Source organism: Trichoplusia ni, chromosome 23, assembly GCF_003590095.1.
Source record: "Trichoplusia ni isolate ovarian cell line Hi5 chromosome 23, tn1, whole genome shotgun sequence".
Classification (NCBI taxonomy): Eukaryota; Metazoa; Arthropoda; class Insecta; order Lepidoptera; family Noctuidae; genus Trichoplusia; species Trichoplusia ni.
Window position 1 is genome coordinate 33,325 of NC_039500.1, and position 25,958 is coordinate 59,282.

At 36.5% G+C, this 25,958-nt stretch overlaps 1 protein-coding gene and 1 non-coding gene across 10 annotated transcripts in view; one reads left to right on the forward strand and one right to left on the reverse strand.

Annotated features, from left to right (window-relative positions):
* The first annotated feature begins 51 nt into the window (after nt 1–51).
* The window catches only part of LOC113504877 (tensin-1), a 76,651-nt gene continuing 50,744 nt past the window's right edge, over nt 52–25,958 (forward strand). For 2 of the 9 annotated variants that reach the window (XM_026887375.1, XM_026887381.1), the window contains exons 1-3: nt 3,150–3,404; nt 16,448–16,556; nt 17,330–17,367. In XM_026887375.1, the coding sequence (XP_026743176.1) occupies nt 3,324–3,404; nt 16,448–16,556; nt 17,330–17,367 (228 nt within the window). In that variant the 5' untranslated portion in view covers nt 3,150–3,323. Of the gene's footprint in view, nt 231–2,009; nt 2,103–3,149; nt 3,405–16,447; nt 16,557–17,329; nt 17,368–23,646; nt 23,909–24,588; nt 24,924–25,958 lie in introns of those variants that run through there. The other 7 variants (XM_026887371.1, XM_026887372.1, XM_026887370.1 and 4 more) reach the window with 7 other exon arrangements.
* Nucleotides 11,660–11,731, reverse strand: Trnam-cau. Its single transcript has one exon. It is a non-coding gene; the product is annotated as a tRNA-Met (tRNA).

Below are 25,958 nucleotides of genomic sequence, written 5' to 3' on the forward strand. Positions count from 1 at the left end.
GTGGTGTGCACGCGCTTCGATGATTACTACTTAAATTCGTACAATGTAGATTAAAGCCGTAAGGCTGTACTACAAACGAATAATGTAAAATGATACAATTTACACTGATTATAGTATTCATTTTTATAATATGTTTAAGTGTCCTAAAAATCACAAGTTCCTTAAACGCAATGAAGTGGATACAGCAGTGGTTTGGGAGTAAAGAAAATTCGCTACTTTTATATACAGGGGTAAGTTTTTTTTTATTGTTTAGTTCACTCAATGTTTAGGTACTTGCAGTTATTAGTATTTTTTCCTACTAGTTCACATTTTGCAAACGGACGGGAAACAAAATGGCTACTCCGGGACATTAGATATTTATTAATAGCTGGAAAGTCTTTTTTTTAATTCTTCATACCGTCTTCAGCAAGAGTGTGAGTGGCCAGTAACATTTATTATAATTATTATGTGTAAGTATGTATGACTAAAAAAAATTAGATCATTGTATTAATTATTGTGATTGTCACAATACCTAACCTGTCGTGAAACAATACCTATGTATTGTTACTTTTATCTTCAACATTAAGGTACCTATTTCCTAATAAAATTCAATTTGTCTTACACTATATTATACGGATAACATTGGTCACAAAACAATAACATTGGTTTATGACCAATGTTATCCTAGTAAAACAAATTGAGGTAAATTATCTTTTCTGTTTTTAATACTTTTCGTATATGTAGATACCTCTTTCGTTGAATAGAATGGCCTCAAAAGCTGACGTAAATGCTAATTTAAGCTTATTAACGTATTCAGCGTCGATAAAGTAAATTAATTGATGAGGTCACTTGGCAAAACGTAAATTGCTCTGAATTTTCGCGGTTAAACAAGTAGAGTTGTGTTACATAGAGCAGAGAACTCTAATGGATCACAAAACATTATCTATCTCAAAACATTGGCGTCTTACTAAGCCTGAGTTTCAAATAGAATGTAACTAGTTAGGTACTTATGTATATTAAGTTGTTATAACAAATTCATTCATTCATTTTTTGCAGCTTATAAAAGTCATACAATTTGCTCTTGGGTGATGAAAAGTTATATTAAGTATTCAAAGAAACTCTCCAAAGTAAGTTAACAACTAAGGTTGTACAAAACAAAACTATAAACCAACTCATAGGCAATAATTTGTGAGACAAAAACAATAATATCAAGAATATGAGTAGGTACTTAGCAGGTGATGGTGTTATTACAAACTTAAAGAACTTAACTGAAAACGAACAACAAATTTCGGTCACGTCATTGTGGGACCATAACGAGTCAATATCACGTGACTAAAATAACCCGAATTTCTTTGTTTAGATCAGTTTCCAGTTTTTAATTTCCATTGTCTTCGGTATATTTTACTTTTAACATAATGTTAGGACGCTTTCATGTTACATGCGTAATGTGTCAGGTGTTACATGGATTTAGCCGTCACGTTATTCGGGTTTTCAATTTATTGGTCTTATAGATGTAGAATTCCAAAAGTTCAAGGAACATTACTATATTTAAGTTAACAAATTAATGCCTATATAAACATGGAGCTAAAATATATTTGGAGAGCTCGAAATTCTTCGCGCCGTATGCCGACTCGCCCTTTCGTTTGATTCCCGCAGTCCCGGCGGGGGGCGTGTGCCCGAATGTCGGGAGTGTTTGGGATTTCGTATTACAGTATCCTGGAGAGCCGGGCTGTGCCCGTTTAGCGTAGTCAGGAGGCGCGCGCCCGCTCGTCCGCACGCATGCGTCTGCTATACTATCCTGTTGCACGCATTACGTAGTCCCAACTCCTTTCACTACCGCGCGATCTGTTTACGTTACGTTAGATAAAAGATAACATTCAAAATATTATCATTTGCCATTTCCTAGTAAATTTGTAAATAGTAAACGTACAATTAATTGATTGACTGTTATTGCCTTTATTAGAAAATTACTGTGGTGAATTAAGCTTACGCAAGAACTATGTGGTAATGTTGACAGTGCAAAAACGATTTGCCAGATCAGAAGCATGCCTTGGAGCTGCCCGTGGTCACGCGACCAACAGCAACCACTCGCGGTCAGTCCACCACTGCACTTGGTGACCCAGGTTAGTTTGCAAGATTTACATTGACGGCCAGTAAACTAAAGTACCTTATTTCTTATTATAATTCTGTTCTAGGTAGTAAGTAAAAGTGTTATGTACATGTAGTATGTAGTGTACATTATCATTTTATGAACCTATAAAGTGTTATGTACTAAAGGTTCAGTGCATTATATTTCGGTGATATCATCACTTATAATTAGCCCTTAATATCGTAGGTACTTAATAAAATTACTTATAAGTTTCTTTAGTCAATTAACTGGCGGCGCCACACGCTCTAAATTTTTTTATTAGAATAGTTTGAAGATAGCGATAGTCAATGAACTCATTAAGAAATTCATAAGCGGCAGACTGATGCTTGTTTTTTCTAATTCGAAAGCTATAGTAGGACAATCCTACTTACGATAATAGTAGTAGCAGTGAGCTGGTATCCCCGGAATGTTTTAATGGATTTAAAGTGGTGTACGAGTGTTAATATCATGTCCATAAAATGTAGAGATGTGCTCTACCGATGATGGACATAACAGCTTCACTTAACTGAGTATGTATTTTAGTTATATTTAGGTACTTAATGTGAAATCCATGTGTGGATTATTAAATGTAATGAGGAAACAATAAAATATGGTATATATTAATAAATATTTTATATTTAGAAGGGTGTATATTTCATATCAGTCCATTTGTGCATACATGACATTTATTTCTGTCATAAAGTCTATTGTCCCGATAGCAGAACAGACGTACTTACTTACAATAGACAAACAATGAAGGAAGTTCAAGAAAGGTGAAGTTTGACGCATAGTATAAAGCATTTTACCTGAGTAACCAGTATTTGTTTCATTATAAAATGTAGAGACGCGTCAATTTCACAGTTTGGCTATTTACCAAAATCTTTAGAATTTTAAATGCAATGTTCATTCATGAATGTAAATGCACAAATGACAAATGTGAGAACAAACCGAGATTGCTAATGCTAATGCTACTGCTGAGGCTCTGGAGTAAGATTACGATCAGCTGAGCCGCGGCTTACAGCTCAGTCACAAGCTGCTTGTGTCAGCGGCTGGCCGCATATGAGGCCGCCGACTACGCCAGCCATAGAGTGCTCTTCTTGACGACATTAATTAAATACTAAGTGTAAATAAAAATAAAATCAATTGTGATATGTGATGATAATAGACTATAAAATATGACGCTAAAATAATTATGATAATAAAATGATTTTGTAAAATGCCTTGGAACTGCCTTTGGGGATATCAGCCACCAGCACCGACTTGCAGAGTCAGTGGACCACTGCACTTAATATTACAGGTAATTGGATAATTGTTACATCTTAAACTACATTTTAACTATTTGTCTTGCTATAGTATTATGAGTTATTTGTAGTGTCATGTTTTTGTAGTTTATTGTAATTATATTTACATTAATAATTAATATCAAAATTTATTTTAACCCATTGATAATTTATTTTTAATTGATTTATATATATATATTATAAAAAAAAAATATAAAACTTAGCAGTTAAATAAACTGTCGCACCTGCCGCGTTTTTATTTTCACGGGTATCTTTTATTTGGTTTTCTTTTATAATGGGGATTTAATTGAGTTGTAATATTATGTTTTTTCCGCTTTATTCTTAACAACTTGAAGATTTTAGAAATATTGTTAAAAGCTTTTCAATACAATCATAACAAAATAATGTAGTTATGTCATTGATAAGGAGTGATCACAAAATACTGTGTGTTAACACAGACTCAATGTTGTGTATAAAAAGTAAACATTAAAAAATCCGATATTTCAGAAGAATACAAAATAATAAAAAATCGTGAAGATACATGTACATGTTTCAGTATTGAAACTTCTTGTTCTCTTGTTGTCCTGCAAGAAAGAAAATTCATCAACTTACTTTCTTCGGAAATACGCAATTTTTGGCTATTTTTTAAGGCCGGGTGGAGGACGTAACATTAAAGTAAAATAAAAAATAAAAATGACGTCTAATAACTACGTTGTTCTTTAATTACGTAGGTACATAGATAAATGGATATTTTTCTATGGCCTTGTAGAATATAATTACCTAGGTTGACTAGATCTAAATCTACGCAAGTACTTTTAATAAAAACTGCGTTTACGGCGATTAAAATAGTTATATTGTATTTATTTTCGAAAAAGTATTTTGCTTTAATTTTGTGTGACTCTTCTTCTGCAATGCCTTTTCACTTTTTATGTGGGATCAGCCATCCTTTAAAACTTATTTTGTATAACTCTACAAAAATAGTACCTAACTAAACTATTTTTAAGGTTATTCCTCTAAGCCGAAGGAGTTCATCGCAGCAAAAGTGTATGCTACAAAATTTACATACACATAATGTTACATGACTCCTACATACATGGTATACATAGAGGCTACTTATATGCAAAACTAGATACAATAATAATTTTATTGTTGTGACATCGTTTCATTAGGTTACCTTGGCAGGTAGTGTAGTTAACGGTAGAATGCTAATGCGTTGAGGTGAGTTCGTACGGTTCGTAGCATTGTCGCATGAACCCGTGCCGGCCCGGCTTCCCAAAAGGTTGCGCAAGCGCAAGTACGCCGCCCACGGGCCGGCGCCGGCGACAGCGCCGTCACTGGCTCTGAGCAAATATCTTGAGACAAGTTCATTGTCGACTGATTATAATAAATTATAATAAGAATATTAAACTAAACTAGCTAAGACCGAGATTTGGGAATATTGTTAAGCGTTTAAAAAGTAAACACGTAAGCACGCATTTCAATATTTTTGAATATATTAAATACACAACGGTTGATTCAGAAAAGGCTTATTTTGATCAGAAACACGATGTTCCGTTAACATTACTGCGTAGTTTTCCTATTAAATGGCGCATTGCAGTAAGATAATGCTCTTTATTAGTGCTTCGATCCAGATGTAATTCAAACCGGTTGTAGCTAATACTTTGATTCGTGTTATCTATCCAACATTTATAAGTTAATTAAGAGCATGTGGGGCTGCGCGCGCGCATCCCCGCTCACAATGGATCCTTTCAGCGGGCGGTACCTTTGAACTCTACCCGTTACTAGTTCAATTATGTATTTATTATTTTCTATTGTGCAGTGTACGTGTGATGTTAAGCTATTTCTTGGATTAGAAACTCTATTGTTTGCTATGCCTATAAAGTAGAAATTATTCAGTAAGGTTTAAATAGGGCAGAATAACTTGCACTGTACTTTAATAATTGCCATTTCTTTGTCTACTGCCAAAAGTGCAAAACTGTGCTGTGACTTAAAACAAAATAATTTAAATATAATAAAAAAAAGTCTCTGCTGTAATGAGAACCGAAAACACGACGCATTGCAAATACGCTTCAGATTTTGATGCATGTTTTAATAAAAGTCATATGAATAATCTTACGAAAATAAACTCAACCCTTTGGGTACAAGAATATCGCGCACATGAAGTTAAAAAGTGTCGCGATTATTTTTGTTGGCGTCTCGTCGTTCCGTCTCGGCTTCGTTTCAGGCTTCTGTTCTTCTGTTTGTAAAAGACGTTGACACGGTGTGTTTTGCGATCTTTTTTATTAGTGTGACGCTTTCGGAGTGTTTTAACGCATTCCAAGTGGATTAGGTCGATTGGTGCCGCTTCTGAGTTCTGACATAGCTACTGCGAAGTATCGTGCGGCTTGCGTGCTTTATTAGAATTTAAAATATTTAACGTTGGAATCAATTTTACTAAAAACTGGACCAGAATACACTTAAATCATTAAGTACTGTAACAGTTTTGTTTAACAAAAGCTGGTAACAATAACTGTTATTATTTAAGTAACTGTTACACATTTATCAGCTTATAAATTACCGATAGTGACAGGCGGCAGGCGGTGTCAGAAGACATGACTCCACCGCGAAGGGTTATAAGTGCCTGTAAGCGATGATTTACGACACATTCCTGGGCAGAGCGCGACGAAGATCCATCAGAGCGCCTGCGCATAACGATGGGAACAAGATTACTTCTCACGTCTGGTGACAGACAAAGCTCTTTGTGGCATTGTCCGTGCGGTGCGCGGAGCCCAGGCCGCGCCGCGGCGCCGGCTCGCTGTCGTCTGGCTAAGCAGCGCATCAAGTACCCGCAGATTAGTCATCACACCCATACTGTATTCGAGAACGTACGCAAACAACCAATGAATATATAAAACATATTGAAATATTCATTGCAATCTCTCGTTTAGTTTGAATGTTATCGACTTATTTAATAATGTAACATCTGTGCAAAGTTACACCATGCCAGCTCTTCGGTGTTTTACAGTTTTTATTATTTATTTAGTCGCTGGTTACGTTATTGTACGTGCTGTTACTTATATAGGACTTCCCGGAACATTGCGCACGGGCTTATTGCATATTAGGATAGGTATTATTGTTTGTTACGCATATGCAGGGTACGAACCGGCAGGCGGATCTACTCTGTAAATGTATAAATGTCTAACAAAAATTCCCCCAGCTCTGATCAATTGACCAAACTCGTAGTATCGTTCTGCGATTAGAACGCAACGTATGGTGTGAGCTTTTAAAATGTTTTCATGTTTATGTTCGTAATTCCGAGCGGATGTTACGCAAGTGCAATGGTACTGCCCAACTAAAGCGCTTGACCGGAAGTTTGGTGCGGGGCGCGGGCCGAGACGCGGGACGCTCGCAGGTACATAATGATACCTCTAACGAACAGCACAGGAGCGGCACCGAACCTTATTATTGGTAATGCGTAATACATTGCGCACAATTAGTGCAGCACTCGCTGGTAATTGCCGCTAGCTTCGGGCGCATTTTGCATAGCGTGTAGGTCCAACCTACTTGGGAAATCACTAGGCATGATGTAGTTATTTATAAATATGAAATGTAGGAATTTAAACTACACGTCTCAATGTATTACGTAACATGAAATATTAAATTCTCTTAAGTAAATTATGTACAAGTTACATGACACTTGAGAACGCTAGGAATTTCTGTAGTTTACGGTCTCCGCAGCCAAGTATTTAACATGTCACGAATATCAAAGTCATTACAATAGCGAATAGGTATGAAGGGGGTGTAGAATTTCTAGTCAGATTAAATTTCGTTGCTGAAATTCAAATACGTGTTCAGAACAAGGTCTGCGCAAAAAACATTACGCTTGGCGAAATATGCTCACCAGCTGTCACCCAGACGTCGAGCGCAGGGAACTAACACTAACAAGTATTTACAGAGAGGTTTCACACCACATCCCCAGTACAAATACTCCCAGCGTCACTTGCTAACGAACCCGGTAGTAAAAATAATAGTAACTCTTAACTATGAATCAAAACCATATGAAAGGAACTCGTAAAATATATTTTATTCCCTTATTGGTACATAAACGCAGTTTAAAAATAGTTGGGACCACCTGGCCACCGCTCTCCTCATAACTTCGAGTGCAGGGAACGTGATTTATGGGTGTTTAAGTTGAACACAATGCAACCGCAAATATAACCCTTGACTATTTTTCTGAAGTACAAATTGTCACAAGGTAGATTATTCAAGAGGCGGCTGACAAATCAACCCTAAGTTCCTACAAAAGGCAATTTATTGAAATTGCTTCTATCATAACAGCCGTGGGTTAATGTTGCCACTGTAGCGCTGGGCTAATATATTGACATTGTATGAAATTTTAAATAATTTATTTACGAGTGTTTATTGAATAACCCACGGATGCTGGTACGGTAAACAAGTTGTTCCGTGGTTACCAGTTAACCCGAATGACCGCACCAGCATCGGTACGGAGCTGACGTGTTGTAGTCGGTGTGACCGTTTAACTACGTGGGAGGTCTTATTATTTCCACATAAATCCAATCGACTCCAAAAATCCGTACTCTTGATGGCAAATTAATTTTGAGAAAATAAAAAAATACTACCGGATGAAAATGGAATGTGAACGCATTTTACGAACCTTTACCAGTCTTTTTAATCAAAATAGATGAAAAGAAACGAAATTATAATCGTTCCAACTCAAATACTTTCACGTATTTCTGGCCGTTTTGTCCTCCGCCACAAATATGTTGAGCAAGACAATTACCGAAAGCGCATTGAATCCAAAATTGCTGATTCCTTTGTTAAGAACAATGTATATCATGGATCAGGTATAAATTAAAGGAAGAATACCAGTTGAACAACTATTGTTACTCACGATTGCTCGGTATACAGTAAAATTAAACCATTTGATTGTTATTATGATTGTTTTCTCTGAGTGAGGGATTTTGTTTTGTTTTTCAATGGTGTTGGGGTTATTACTCGCGTCACCCTACACTCTGTATTTTGACGGCCCCAGCAATTAAGTTGTCACTGCGTAGCATTATCGTTATTGCCTTTGAACGTTGAAGTAACATTTCATTAGAGTACCACAATCACGTCAATTGCTTACAGTTAAAGCTCACAAGATCTTTTAAACGTTTCATTTTGGTTCTTGTAGAGAGCTCGCCATTTTGTAATTAGACAAAAAAGGTAATCCGTGTAGATATATTTTCTGAAAAAGGTATGATTGTATCTTCAGAGTCTACAGACAATATAAGACCGTAGCGAAAACTAATTGGGTGACGTCATTCGGACAAGGTTTTTGTTTAATGGTGGCTCTAACTACTGCGTTTACTGTTTAGTCTACTTAACATGCGCGTTATCATCGACTGCTTGTGAATTTACGAGTATTTGGTTTGTCAATTTGCGCGAGTTCAAGCTGACACGTTTTTCAGGGATTCATAATCTCATGAATTTCAAGTTTCCTAATTTACGCGTTGCGCAAGTTCAACTGAGTGTTAAGTGTATCACTGTACCTTTATGACGTCATATCACAGTTTCAACACCGTGTAAACAAAGCCACAAGCCAGTCTCTGGCACACATTGCGTGCTCATTTCCAGGACAAACAATGAATATTATTTGGGAAATAAATTTGCATATAAAACGCTAGCTGAGCAGGAGGTCTTACAAACTGATTTCTGTTTATTTTTACGACAGAATCTAATTTAAAAAACGTGAATGGTTCTATCTCTCAATAATAGAGTTCGATGATAGAATGATGATGTACCTACAGTTATTATTACTTAACCCGTATAACAGAAGATTTAATTTAATTGAAGCCCCTTGTGATAAGTACGTTTTAACGAAGACGAATAGAATTAAGATTAAGTTTTGTACTTTAAAGATTAGAAATTATGTGGTCTCTAAATCTACGGGCTAGTAATAATATAACGTTTACTTGGGCAAATAGAATGTTTAATTTTGGAGATTGAATTAGACGAGGGAATGATACAGCATGTTATATTGGAAATGTCATAGCCGGATTGCGTATAGAGCTCGACCCGGCGGCGATCCGTACTATACGCTCGCCGACACAAATATCTGTTGTACGCCTTTCCTCCATTACCCACGACACGGGTGGTCTCCCGGAATCCGTGCGAGTACTCAGAAATTACCAATTTCCTTTACCGAACTAATATCGCATATGTATAACATAATTTAGTTGGTTTTGGCAATTCCATGCTCGCGTATAAATAAGTGAGCGCTACGTAGGTATAGGGAACATGCGGGCAACGCAACAAAGTACAATAATTTTACTTTAAATAACTGTATAAATGTTTGAGAACGGCAGAGTATCGATGGTTATAAATAAAGAAATTATGAAGCTTACGAAATCGCGGCTGCAACGCTCGCTGATCAAGAGTAGCCGAGAGAACATTCCATCTAAAATCATGCGGTATAACCGCAGACTCGTATTGGTTCTACTGCATAATCAAATTACATTAATGGCCCGTTTGTAGACCCCTCTGAGCCCGTAGTGCCCGAGTGCCCGTACCCACACACGTCACATCCACACCGAGGTATTCAGACGAGCTCGAGCGGTCACTCGTACTTGTAGCAACGTTTGGTATTACGTAGGTGCTTTCATAAGTGTGAGCATGATCTAGACTTTCTCCTTAACACTTCAAGTGGAAGTGTTTGACAATCAATCATGTAACGGCAGCATCTCGAACTTCACGTTACCCACATACGAGATTTCTTTTCGATATGCTAATGTTACAATTTACAAATTTAATTATAATGAGCTTCGTAAGAGTTCTTCAAAAATAATCTGGTTTCTATAAAGCGTAGTTACCTTAAATAATAGTCAGTTTTGTTCGAATCTAAGTTATTTGAAAAGTAAGAAGAGTAAAAAGTTTTACCCTTCCAAATGGAAACAGTGCTCAGTAAGATTTAGGTATTATCAAAATAGAGATTTTTAGAGATATGTGCAAAATATTCTAAAAGAACCTAAAAAAAATTGTATTTTGCTTATACATATAATGTTTTTTTTTATTCAGAAAAAAGACTTAATATCTTTTAGGAAGTTGTAGGGCTTACTTTGAATTCTTAATATATTTACAGTAACAATAAAGCAACATAACTGACACTTTAAAAATAATAAAACCAAGCTCCTCATCTCATGAAATCGACTCCCAAAGAATAGAAAGTGATACTTTTTTTATCCCTCCGTAGAATCAGTTTATATTAGGAAACATTTAGACATCAAAACCCATTTAACCGTTAAAACCGTAAACCGTGAAGAATTAATGAAGCTATAAAAACACCATTCAAATACTCCTAAACTATTCACTGCATTAAAAACAATGCTTGAAATAAAATACTAATGATAATTTATTACGTTTATACACGTTATCTCATTTAATATACTATTGGAAAAATACAGATAAATGTTTTAACACTGGTTCTAATAGGTAAGGTTTTCTAGATTACGAGGCTATGCGCTACATTTGTAACTCACTGTTATTTCTATTATTTTATTGACGTTTAAATATAACCAAGTAATAATAAATTGTGTGGATAGTTAGCAATGAAAATTAATTTATTATTTAAATTTTTATATCATAATAGGTTTCTGCTTTTACATAAAGTAATTAAAACATTTTCCGCTTAACACCATATCGACGCGTTTCTCTAAAAATAGCCCCAAAATTGCATGTTATTGCGAGCTACGATAATTAGGAAAATTATCACATTAAATCATCGGCAAATTTGTGCCCAGATAAGTTGTTTATGAAAATGTAATAATATTGAACCACCCAGAATCGTTGGACGCACGATATTGCAACAGCTATCGACAACTATATTATTGGCTTTGGAACGCTGCACCGATAAAGCAGGTTCAATAGTTTATCAATATCGTTATAACTATTGTTTAATTTTAAGTCAATCGTAAACGATGAAAAGTTACATAACAGCGGCTCTACCTTCGCCGTGAGCGGTAATGCACCACCCCTCGGTAGGTGAGGGTCCGTCCCTTGTAATAACCGTGAAGCTAGGGAGTGGCCGGTCATCATCATCACTCACGAGGGTGAAGAAGACAATATTAGTTTATAACCGGTTGCCTCATGCGATAAGTTTAAATAGCGGAGGGTCATCCAGTCACGCGAGCTTATGCTTTAGTTAATTATCGGTATTATACATTTAAGTGAAAGATTATACGGTAATCTTTAGTTAATTTTCAAGAGAAATTGAAATAAAAAGCAAAAATGATACTAGCAGAGCGTGGTTTCGATCCACGGACCTCTGGGTTATGGGCCCAGCACGCTTCCACTGCGCCACTCTGCTTCTTACTTATTTGTCGAAATTATAGTGTACTTGTGATTAGGTGTGACGTAAGAGAACAGACTGCGCTTTAGTACTTTTTGGGTTAAATTCAACGCTAAATAATAATGAAATCCGATTTGAGTATTGATTACACAAACAAGGACAACAGTTGACAGTGATTTATATAACAATGCCAATTAATTTGCGGTTGTTACATTGAATTAAAGTAACAATGGCATTTTACATGTGTACTTTGCATACTAATGAACGACAACGAAACCAATAAGAATCTAAAATGCAATGTTTATTTCTCCTTCATTTATTGTACTGAATTCAATTTGAAATTGATTTATTTAGAAGATTTTTTAGGTTAACAGCAAATAAAAAATGTATTACATAACAGCGTAAATTACAACAATGAAAAGGAATTTTAGCCGTAACGCGGCGTATAAATGTTACAAAGGGTCCGTCCTACTTTAATTGGTACTCGTAATTAATTAAAGTCAGTGACCGAGCAGCGGGCGGCTATTGTTAAAACCGATTCTAACCTACGACGTGTCTCCTTGAAATCGAATACTCGGTATAAATTTCCTTCGCCGTATGAAAACATGTTGTGTTATTTATTACTTTTTTATCAGCATTGAACGCAGCAGAACACGCGCACCAATAACTAAACAATAAAGATAAGGCATACACTAGGTTATAAAAATAAAGGTTGCACTCTAATGATATTAACATAAGTATATATAGACACTCTTGTAATCGATAAATATAAACTGAATCTTTGCTCTACATTGACTGAACGAAACTTTACAACTGAGTTGTTTTCGTATGTATTAGTTATTAGTTATTTTTTTACGACCGAGTATTAATATGATTTTTTTCGGGAAGATAGTTAGAAAACGGAAAGTATAATACACAATACGCTTTGAAGGAATGTTTCAATACGGTGTTTTGTAAGCTAGAATCTGTGATATTTTCTCACAAAGCAATATATGCTTGTGGCAGATTTTATTATTTCTTCATGCCAGATGTGATATTACGTCATCGATAGCCCAATTTCAGTAAAGCTCCTACTAATTGCTATCAAACGTATCAGCTCTACATTGACTTGCAGGGCAGCCTTGCAAGTGTAAGTAATCGTGAAGATATCAAATGCACCCCTTGGGAAACTAATTGTCTGTAATTATTGTTATTAATACTTGTATTTATTAGCAATTAGCTTGTTACACAGATATTGCTCTACAAAACAGAACTATCATCTTTATATTTATAAACGGCGGCGTCCGCTTTAATTAACACATTTCGAATCGGTTGATTTATGTCTGCTATTGACATTCGATGACGTCACTTTCCGGTTTACAATTTAATGAGTTTCTAATCGATAATGCGTATACTGTATGCTGTTCACGAAGTTGGAATTAATGTACATAAGCAAGTAACCAGAAACAGTATGTTAATGGCGGAGACAGTGTTGGCCGATGCCAAGTGCCGGGTCGCGGCGAGTAACTCCACGCGTGAGACAATTTTGTATAGCTTATAACGCCTCGATATTAAACGGATGTCACGTACGGAGGCCTTGAGAAAGCACCGCTCGTTCTAACAGATGGCTCCCTGCCCAAATAATATTAATATTAGCCGGCGATATGAAACATGCAAGAGTTGGAAGGTTTCGTCCATTCGCCGAGAGATACCTACATCGAGTTTAATTCAACAAGAGTGTTTGTATGTGCGCAGCTTACGAAAGTTCTGTTTAGAGTAACCAGATAACCGTGAAATTGGAGCATCGTTGTAATACTTAATAGGGCTATAACTCCGTTATCAGGAGCTCTACTTTAACATTAAACCGCTTTAAAAGAACCTTCTTTAACATTCTCTATCTACCGAACTACCGACGCTAGTTATCCGTCTATCCATTCCTGTTTAAACCAACAGTCATGGTCCCTTTTGTGCACCGAATCTAAGCATTCCATCAATGCAATATTTCTTGTTTATAATCTTCTATAACAGTTAAGGCTTAATGAGGTATGCGCATTTATATCTAATGTAACAGTAACAACAAGCTCGTTTAACCTGTCTTAAATCATGTTGCATTCATATCTATGAGGATTGGTTTCTAACAATGAAGAATACAGTAAATTAGTGAACTCTGGTGTTATCGACGTACACGCAGTAGTTATTCATTAAAAACAATGGAGTTAAATATCCAAAGGGCAGGGCGTTTGGTTGATTTATCATTCTGACACTGAGCCCTTTGTTTTCTTCCATGGAGTACGGCAGCTTCAATCACTTGTCGGCCGGTCAGATGTTCGGCGGCACGCATTTTAAACAATAAGCATTTTAATATTTTGGACATTAAACCTATCTTATCATAAATCGGAGATTTATGTTTCTAATCTAAATTCAGGGAATAAGGACCATCCACCAACCTGACTGCATTGATCAACGACTAGACCCCTCATTATTTAAAAAGCTTGCTTGGGACGTCTGCATAGTTATGAGGATTAAAAAGGATCTACCCCAAGTAGATTTTTTTACTTTTCTAACCCGTGTATAGTTAGATCACTACACGTTCGTCGGAAGAAATAACTCAAACCCCAAAAGAGGTTACAAAAAAACGGTTGTTGTTACAAGTTTGGAACAGGAAATAAAAACTGCAATCATGACATAACAGGAACAGCCATACCTATCAGCAATGCGGCATTATTACAGATACCGGCTTTAAAAACAAATGGCAGTGTAATATTAATGTTGTTTTGTTTGGCCTGGAGGGTTCTTGCTACCTCGTTCGGTGTGCAGGGGCCGCACACCGGACGGGCGCGGGCCGCGGGGGGCCACCCCGCGCAATTACCGCAGGGATATAGCGAATTACTCTGTGATGAATACATTTCCGAGAATTAGGGACCACTTTAGTTCACCACACATCCATTGTTATACATTTTTACATACATTTTGAACTAGATACAGAGTACTACATTGTATCGGCCAGATATACCTACCGATACTTCGTTGTTATTTACAATAGCGCTTGAAGAGCTTACCTATCTTATATGTATATTACTGCAGCGACTTTTGATTCTAGATACGGTCCGTCGATAAACTATCTTGGATATGGGCTTTAATGGTCAAGTGAGATATCTCTTTGAATGAACAATGAGTTAAGTTCAGCTGTTCAATGAAATTTGATTCTGTTATTTAATGGGATGTGTGTAATAGGTGTATTGTCAGATTCGAGACAATCTGTTCCTGCGCTACCGTTCAGCTTTTGTGAGGATGCGTTTTTTGTAGAGTTCGGGCACGGGTGCGCGCTGCGGCACCGCCGACGCCGGCTGCGCGCCTTGTTGCAATTTAGAGCAGGTGCGTACACTCGCACGTGGCAGACTACAGCACTTATGAAAGCTGAGAGATGCAGCTTTGTTAACTTGTATCTCTACGCGGCGAAGAACCATGTAATAAGAGATTTTTTGAAGCGGAAGTAATTTAATAACACCTTTGTGTGACGAGATTACAGCCGTAGGTGAGAGCTTATTTATTTAATGTTTATGTTACGTATTGTGGTTTGAAAGCAAGGAGAGCTTATAAATAACTTAATCAGACTTTGAATATAAACACTACCGCCTTACAGCAATTGCATTAAAGCACTTGAGAGTGACCAGCTCGCGGCTCACGCTGATAACACAAAGGAGTGATTTATTTCAAACATCGATTTCAAGTACATCGGCCGTGTATCATGTGCGCTGCAAATGTGGCGCCTGGAGCGTCGGCCGCCGCGTTTGCGTCGGCGGCGTCTGCGCAGGAATCGATGACGTCACCAGCTCGAACACTTTGACCCCATACAAAGAACATTGTTGAACCAAATTGCGTGCGAACTGAAAGTTACACACAGATTTAATAAATCAGACTCGGCTGAATGAGCAATATCCTTTCATTGTAGCCGATATTAAGTACGTAGATAAAGTAAGATCAAAATTTATAGCCGTCAGTTACAATTTGCTAACGAGTGTAAAACATGTCATGGCTTAAGATAAAGATCATGGCCCCGACTTGCGATATTGAATGCAAATTGCAAACTGAAACGACAACTATCGTATTGGAGATAGATTGAATAGAAACTAATTATTTACTCACGCATTGTCCTGTCAACGACTCCACGGCCGGTGTTGTGTTGGTAAATAGAGAAAACCCTACGCGTAGGCAGAAATGACTTGCATCGCATTTTAAATGAAATGATAGGAAAGCTAGGAAAGTTACGATTGTATTTCTAAATTCAGGTGCAAATTGCTCATAGAGTATTCATAGATGTCAAAATTTGCGAGTGTGTGTCTAGTTCAATGGGACAGTGTTCTTCCCTTTGTGGGTTTGCTTACGAAGGGTTTGTCCGGGCTCGTAGAGCAGGTAGGGGCTAGGTGGCCGGCGGTCGCGTCGACCGTCATAAATATCCACCGGCATGCCTCTTTCTAACACAGGCTATCAACAATGCCCTGTCATTTCACGCGCTTGTGTTAAACGTTTTCTAGTCTCGTAGTTCGCCTGAAGCTGTTTGTTCTTGTTAGTCTTGGGAAAATATCTTCTTGTCACAACAACTACAGGACAAAGACATCTCAGTAATAGCACCTTCACACGTTTTACGACGCGTGGAATATTCAAACTTGATTTCTTGTTTAATAATAGATATTATGCTCTTATGTTAAAGTATTTATAGATGGCTGATTTAATGTTTTTTTTCTTTGTCCACAGAAGCAAGGCATTGGTCAGGCTCACGCTTTCCGTAGTAAATCATTTAGAAAGCCCCGACCATGTCACTGGTGCCATCAGCCTGTTCATAACCAAGGATCCTGCTGCAGAGGTCTGTATACTTCACCACCTCGTTTTTGTTCAATCGATTTACAATGTCAAGAGTCTTCAAACGTTAGAAAGTATTTGTCTTGACCGATTTATTCAGTGATCACGTTATTTAGCTAGTGTGTACCTGACTGACTAGCAATTCAAATTTTCGACAAGCTGACATTCAAAGGCCATCGACGACAGTATTACAAACTCAAGACGAAGTTTATACAAAAGGTCACGCTGAAATTTCAATTGTCGGGGCGCGAATCAAAGAATCCGCGAAATGGTAGCCATTTTTATTACTGCAAATATCAGGGATAACGATTCCAGCGTAGCATTTTCGTGGAACGATTTCTGCATACGAAATTTCTGTTTTATTCATATTTGATTCGCTCGCTCTATGTATGCAGTGCGATGGCGATGACGTGCATTAATAGTCTTTTCTACAGAATATTATTTTGCATGATCGTGCCTCGTTGTTAATAGGGATTTATTTTTATTACGATTCAAGTGTAAGTAACAACTTTTCACTTGAACTGTTTGATAAAAAGTAGAGTTTAAAAAACTAAATTGTACTGTCACAAAATAACCAGAGCTATTTTTAAGTAATGGTACCTAGCACTTAAATACTTTCGTTTATGTTTATGGATTGTACAAGTGACTTTAGGTAAAAAATTACCAAAATGTAGAATTCGACACCAAGAGTCCACTAAAAAACCATTTGATTATAGAAACGACCTTAAACACCATATTGTCTTATATGTTATGCTAATGAACTCCTGTTTGTTTCAGTGTGCAAATATGTCTGCCACACGACGTGCGAGAGCAAGGTACGTGATGCAGCTGATGTGCTTACTTAGTTGAGAGTGGCTGTAATAACGTGCATGCAATTAGAATTATATTATATATAGAATAAGTGCGATCGGTGCCAAGGTTCAGTAAAGCATAATAATGCGTCCATAATTATTGAGCATCCCATCAGAATTAAATAAATAATATTATCTTTTAGGTTTTCGTATACGTATATTTTTTATTACAATGTACAGAACATATTTACCTTTTAAATGATAATTAATAATGCTATTTGAAAATTTCAAAGTGTGCATGTCTATATGTGTAGTAGCGCCATCTATTTTCGGAGTTGCGTAACTCACGAATGATTCATTATTATGAGCTGCGCGCATGCGTCTGCGCATAGTGTAATACTCTTTTGAAGGTCTAATTCTATAGAGTTGTAGATAGATGGCGTTTGTATTCTCATGTTTTTGATTTTTAGACATAATACTGAAAGATTTTTTTCGGAATTCATTAATTATTTGACCACAGCCTTTATATGACCATGGTAATTTATTCAAAGTATTTTTTTGTTTAGTTACATTTGCGTATACAAATCATGTAAGTAGGTGCTATAGCATATGACAGCTATTAGTATCTCAGTGATATCATTAATGTTCGTGACCCGATGCATCGGTTACTGGTCATACCGGGGGCTTATCCACGCTAACCTACTTAAGCTTATACACAAGGTACTGGCAACTAGATAATAGTCCAGTTTTGTTTCTCCGCCTGTCCATGTTTAGCTAGCAATGGGCTTTTGATGGCAATCACCTGGTGGTCGCCGGTCACGCTTCCATTGTTTCACGTCTTACCGAAATTGGACGCTGTGCAAACAATGTTAGATCACCGTTATAATAACGTTTCGTTTAAAATTTACAATGTATAAGGATGTAACAGACATATGTGGTAATTGCTTATATGAATATTGTATTAATCTAGTCGTTTTTAGACGGCAAGTAGATCCTCTTTTGTTATTTTCAGTTTTGTATACACTGTTTTGTATTGACTAACGATATAAATATTTCTTAATTAGACTATAATTATCGATGTTTTGATCTATTTAGTGAAACGTAGAATAGGTAGAGTCAGGTCAATATTTGTAATACGAGATCTCGATTAACACATTCTATTATTGAAATACGAGTACTACATAACATGAATATTATTCCATTTATACTTTGCTTGAACAAAAACACAAAACAATATAAAATATAACGACTCTATTAAAACTTTGATACCGAAAATCTATCTCACCACGTTCGTTTTCTTTTAATATTTTGTTACATTTTTATCAGAATATTATGTAAGTTGAAGGTAAAATTTCATGTTTAATCATGCTCTACAGTCAGTGCAGCGTCGTTCTACGCTGAATTCTCGTTTGCTTGTAATTACATGCCATCCCCTCAGCGTGTCGCGGCTAAAATTAAACATTAATTTAGACATAATGAGCACATTTATTATTTTCTTAAATTACTGCTTTTAGTCATTTTATACGAAATTATTTAGTAGACTTTACATAAAACTTATGTTTTTGTTTCATGATAGTATGATTGGCAAGATTGATGGAATCGATCATAAAAAATAGATACGTGAAAAGATCAAGCTTTATGAATAAACAAAGGAAATCAAAATCAGGTTATTTAGAATTATCTGAATAAAGCTTTTCGCTTCCTAGTATACCTAATGCAGAACCTCAATATTAATAATATAATATAATATAAAGATAACTTCATTTTTAGAAAACATATTACAGATTCTGATGCTCTAGAAACTTGGATTGCACGTTTTCAATACCATTCCGAAGATCGGTACGGAACTTTAGTTCGTAAACTGGGCTTCAAATTACTTTCATGTATTCCTGAAAATGTTTATAAGTTCGGTGAAGCAATGCGGATTTTCACAAACACCCATAAAGCAGCCGTCTAAACTTTTGCAAGGAGTTTGTTTACACGCGAGCACTTTTTTATCGGATTACGGCAAAGTTAATGTTAATGTACTTATAAGAACGGTAGGTATTAACATAAACAGGTAGACGGTAGTACCTGCAAGTATTACAAGAATGTAGGTAGTAGTTAGGAACAGTGTTCAGCGACTCTACCTAGATGCCTTGAAATCAAAATATTCCAATGCCGGAAGCGAGATGCAGTTATACTGCGTGTAGAGCCCTGTCTCACTTTAACGGTTAAAATAGTGTTAGTTTAAGACGCGGTGGTCCTCTGGTAAGACATGACAGTCTGGGAGATGTCCCGCGGCTTCTATGCTCAGTAAACAGGAGACCTGTGATTATATCGTTACGTGTCCACCACGACGGGTTAGGTTCGCAGAGAAAGTTATATTTTCTAAATCAAATACTATTTAAGTTTGTTAATAAATTGTTTAGGTATAAAATTCGTTTACGGTTTTCATTGTTATAAATATTTTGTAGAAATGTAGAGCACAACAAGCAGGAATACTTTGAGTTTGTACAATATGTAAGTAGTCATTCCATTTAGTTAGATTGATACCTAACGGTACTATACCTCTGGAAAAGATTTCGCATAAACTTTAATGTAGAGCTGTGTGAAATAAAAAAGCTGACAATCGTTACTGATACATGCACTACCACTGAAGTTACATTATATTCACATTAGGTATATACTTCACACTTCATGGTAATAGACCCCAAATAAACTGCTCGATGTAGAGCCGGTAGAGCACCGGAATGCCATAAAGAAAGCCGAGTAACATACTCGTGCACCGTTTCTGCAATTGGTCTGTAGTAGTTCGTGCATATTGTAACGCGAACCACTTCAGAAAGCCTTTAAACTTGAAAACATCGTTAAGAGAGTCTGCAATCGATATTAAATTATATACGATGTTGCTCTCGCATTTGGTAGGTAATCTTATATTTGTATAGTTGCAGTGCCATTTGTTTGGTCAAAAGCGTCGGAGAAATATGTGAATAACTTTATCAATAGAGTACTACTATACAAGATTGTAGATACACTTTGGCATTTCGATGTTATTTCGGGGTACCTAGTAATTGTAAATAAACCTTATAACTTTGTTATGATATTAACACTAAAAAGGTGTTTTGAAACATATTATTTTTTAATAGGTTTGGCGAACCAAATACTTCAAAAACTGTATTTAAAATCCAACCGAAAGTTCAGCCGGTATCTACTTCAGCACGTACATTCAGAATATTCACTGCTGAAACTAAATTGTGAAAGGAGTAGAGTGCTTTTACTTTGTGAAAATAGTACAATAAGCTGAATAAGCCACCATTTTCAGTGTAATACGTAGCGAAGGCGGTTTTCTCGCGGTATCGTAAATCTGCAATGCTAATGAAACGTGCGAGTACCGGTATCTATAGTTATTTATACCTACCGGCTAAATGTTACCTTGAAATTGAATGAAGTTTCCTTATTCTTAAGGTTTGTGTAGAACTCGTTTGGGATCACGCTGTTGTGGGTATACGGCGCTAGATATAAATCATGTCTCTTATATTATTTACGTTTAAACGACTCAATATTTTTTACTTTACTGATGAATAAATACGTTTTAGAGGCCGACCTACGTGAAAACACGTTTGCATGAGAATACATTTCGAATAGAAACTTCTCAATGAAACCTCGAAAATGTTGACAACTAAACATTTATAACAGTTATCTTATTTGATAGCGTTAAATGTGTATCGTAACATCAAATGCAAACACCTATTAGTTATACGAATACCAACGCGATTGTCGAACATTCTGTAGTACCATTACCAAAACACAGAGATCACTTGAAAACCCGTTATTTGTGCTTTTTAAATGTAAATAGAATCGTAAAATACTCGTAAATTTTACTGCACAACGTAGGAGCACGGACATGTGGCATATTCCCGGATGTGAGGTGCTTGGGGCTCAGGAAATTATATTTGTGACTATACACACGTTATTACATTTAATGTAATAATATTTATTTGATGCCTTCCAATAGACCTATAAAAGTTAAGCCAGTTTTATTAGATATATTGCAAGGATAGCTAAGTCGATATAAGCGTTACAGTACTGATTAACAACGGAGTTCCTAATTCAAAGTTCCTACTTTTTCCGTGCTCAAAGTGTCCGCAATTGTAACAATTTAATTTGCAAAATCTACACACTGTGTAAATTGTGAGTAGGTTCAAAACCAGCTTATGATTTAAGTGTGGTTTTCGTGTACACGTATCGTACGTACAATGTACCTTCCTTAGCGCATCAAACCATTAATGAATGAAATGAAAATGACAATAACTTATTTGTAGATACAGCAAATAAGTATTAATATGACGCAAAAACATTACTGAAGTTAAGTAATTACAAATTGAGATTTTAGAAACTAAAGAACATAGCAGAGAAACAACATACCGTATTTCTCAAAACATGAATAAAAACCCGAAATGTTCTGCTAAAAATATGTGTGAAAATAAAAGAAGCAAGTTTGTGATATCTGCGACTGCGTATCTGCCACAATCAGCAATAACCGTTTTATTTCATGCAGTGTCCACTCGTGTGAGTTCGGTTCCACGATCACCGGAACATTGATTTCATGTGCGATACATGTTAATGCCGAATACACTTGTAGTTTTTTAAAAAGACAATGGAATTGTTTTTGGTAACGTGGATATAAAGTTATTAGTTTTCTTCGATGTTATTAAGTTATATAAATGCATTTGCAATATAGATTTTACAAAGTGAGCCGTACATATTTAGGCATCTACCTACTTTCGTCCCAATTAAATAAACATTTAACTTTTTAATTAACACTGGAATGCACGATGTTCTCCGAGATACGAACAAGATCACTAAAGGTGCAAAAAACGTTTCTTTTTGTTAATTAAGTGTATTTTTAGCACCGCTCTGGGTGTAAAGAAGTTGTAATTGCTGCGATTCGGGCTTTGATAAATGGCCTATCGATAAACGATCCACGTTTTTTGTGCAGGTACAAACTGTATCAGTTAATAAAAATACCGCGAATAAATGCTTTAAATAAGGCCTTTGTTTGTTACCGAGTGTATTTTATACGTCATGTTAGTAATTATTCATTTCTGCCCTATTTCCTATAATATAATAAACGTGAAAGTTTGTTAGGATGGTTTCATGGTACTTTTTCGCGCAAAAAACTGGTCGGATTTGGAAGAAATTTATTGCGCAGCTAGCTTATAACCTGGATGGATTAGTTTTTACCCGTGACATGATTTCGAATTTGTAACGAGTAGAGCCGTTTGCAACAGCTAGTATAAAATAAATAAACAAAGTTATTATGTGAGTAAAGTTGATAAGAGAGCGATGTGAAGTACATTGAGTTCATATTTCACGAAGGCATTAGGGCATAATGAGGGTGTTGTGCTGATGCCGTTAACTCGGTGTCAACGTTCCGCGCACGCTGACGGCTGACGTCATCGTTCATTGAAACACTTGTGCTAACAAACTTGTTTGAACGCCAATATTTTATACTTCGGAATCATCAGTAGTACACCGCTTACTTTTGTAGGACGATATTCGGTGAAATAGAAGCACACTTTCAACTTTGATTGAGTCCTTCCGGTAGTCCTTCCTTTATTCATTGACACACATAGAATCAATTAGCAATTAGTATTTTTATTTTTGCAAATCACGTACTAGAATAGACATGTGGACAATAAGGATTAGACATATTGTGACAATAGCTTTTGCAAGACGACACTTCGGAAAGCGTGAGTGAAACGCGCGGGTGCGCAGAAGCAGCATGCAAATTAACTATGTGTACACTGCTTACTCATGTTACTGGGAAATATTGTTATCTAAGTTATTGTAGGTTTTCATTGTTACTTTAACAGAATAAAAACAAACACATGTCATGTCTTTTTTGGTTAACCCAATTGATAAGCCACAAAAGCTTTCTCAAGTTTTGCATTTTATTTATGGGTACTTACTTACCATTTATTCGAACGATATAATAAAAAATAACTAGAGTCATCTTTAAATATATTATGTAGGTCTCTTATCTTAATACTTCCTTATAATTTGTTTTAAACACGCAGCTGTCAGTTACCCGCAAGATGATAAAGATAGGCTGATGATTGACAACATTGGAATTAATGATGAAGAAAGTAGTGTGAATGGTGGTGTGGCAGTGCGACATACGGGATATTATCTCCCGTAATAGGTAGGTGGAAGTGGCGTGGAAGCTGGTGGTTGAGGCGGCCGCGGGCGCGGGCCGAGTCAGGTGCAACGCACGCGGCGCGCGGCCCGGCGCGGCCCGGCGTCGCGACCAGTGCCACCGCGCGCGTTGACTGGCCCACGCGCACGCCAAATCTGCGTTTCGCGATACACATTCGCACAAATGCAAACAGCTTCCCATTTTCAAACAAAATCCTTTTATAGTAGCAAAGCTCGGTCGCTCTATAAATAACGCCAACCGGTGGGCCGATGTGCTCTAGCGAGTCCGCGAAATCTGTGCAAATGTTATGTTATAAACTTGAGATATTGGACTATTATTGCAACTCTGAACCGAATAAGGAGAGCTGAACGCTAGGCGTCTTGGGTGATTATAATGTTTCTATAAATATTGTATTGGCGATATAATAACGGTATACTTTGTAAAGTCTGCGTATTGTAAACGATTGGTGCGGTGGATAATAAACAGGAGATGTTATTTAATATTAACAAATAAAACTGAAGGCGTAGAGCTTTCTTAGAAATATAAAAAAGTAAAAGCTTATTTTGCATAAATGTCATGTTCATACAAAAATTAATTTTAGCAATTCAAAGACTTCGCAATGCCTTTAACGAAAAGATAAATCTTATCTCAAGAAATTGCTAAATAAATTTTAAAATAAGGCTGTTTATCTTCCATAGACGTCATGCCTTGCCCAAAAATCTCAGATTCTTTCCAATCCTTAGACTTATATTCCGGAAACCAAAAGCATATCATCGTAATAGCATTAATAAACAATCGCTCAAATCAATCGTTCAAGGTGAAAACGATTTTTCTTATCACACGAAAATATTTCTGAATATTACCGTGAATGACAATCATATGCGATAACAGTGTTGTGTTTCAGTTTTATCGATAAACTGACTCCTTGAGTCACGTAGCCATTGCCCAACACACAGGTGTTGTGTGCAAGCTCTGCTCGTTACCGACTGATTAACGCTGTTATTGTAAATATATGCCATCTTATATAACCGTAATTGATTAAATATTGTATTCTAATTTCCAAGAAGTGTATGATCGTGAAGTAGACGCGGAGTGCTCTACTTCGTGCCGAGAGCCGGTTCGAATGGTGTCAAGTGTTTATTAAGATGAAGACGGCGATTTAATCGGTCACTTGGAACAATGTGTTTGTGTATCGCAACTCGCTAATTGTGACTTATTGTGTAAACACAGAAAATAGCTTCGTAAAAATTTACGAACTGAAATGTACTTTGAATCAGTCTCTTTGTGAAGTTGTTTGTGATTAAAGTTTAGTGTTTGTGGTCGCTTATTGAAGATGTATTACAACGGGAGGTTGGACAGTAGTAGTACGTCCACATCGTCGGGTAGTTCAGACTTGCGGGTAAGTTAATTGATGAAGCTTTATCTTTGACAGGCTATCTTCTAATGTCTGATAACAAGTTTGAAGGAACGATGATGATGAATTACATTAACATAACAGCATGTTAATAGCGGCTGCAGTATTGTGCGTCGTTATGCCGCGGTCTGCGGGTCAAAGATTGCATACAATGATAGGTTGGCTCGGCGGGCACGGGCGTACGTTACCGGCTCTCAGCCATGTCGCCCGCGTCGCCTGCGCACTTCGCCTCACAAGATCAATGCACTAACACAAACCCACTTTATTTGCTAAACTCTAAGCACAATGGTATAATGCAGAAATGCCATTTGTGCAATCCTAAAGCCTGCTTTACTTAAACGATATTTGAGCACTGTTCTCGTATAACTCAAATTGTTTTATGCAACGATATTTTTTTTAGTTTTCTTTTGAATATGTAATAATTTTTACCAAATTAGTAATGTGGAAGTTAAATTTTTATCTTCAATAAACACTAAAACAGGTTCATGCAAGTATTTGCTAAGTTCAACGATGGCTTGAGCGCTGTTGACTTCGAGACTCGGAACGCTTACCATAATTATAACTTAAAACTTTTAAACAGAGTTGGATAAAAGAGGTTCTACAAATAAAAAATTGAAAGCAAAACTAAAATTTGTGCTAAAATTTCTAGGTAGAGCATTTTGAACATCGTCATTTTGACTTCTCTAAGAGAATATTGGAGAAACAGTGTTTGCTCGTAAGCAAAGTTTAGGGAAACATGATTTAGGCTTAAATAATAGTATCTACTTAATGGTACAGTAATACACAAAGTGGAAATTATGATAAACATTGCGCAGGCCGGGAATGTGCACAGCCATGCCTCGGGCAGTGGCTGTGCGGTGCAATACCGGGACTAAACGCACATTATAACTTAATTTACCGCTGCACTAATCATGGGGCTTAGCTAATAATTTCAAAATAATTAATTAATGGTTTACTAAAAGATCGAGCACATAGATAAATCTGTACATGTATCTACTAATCGAAACGCTTGTGATCATA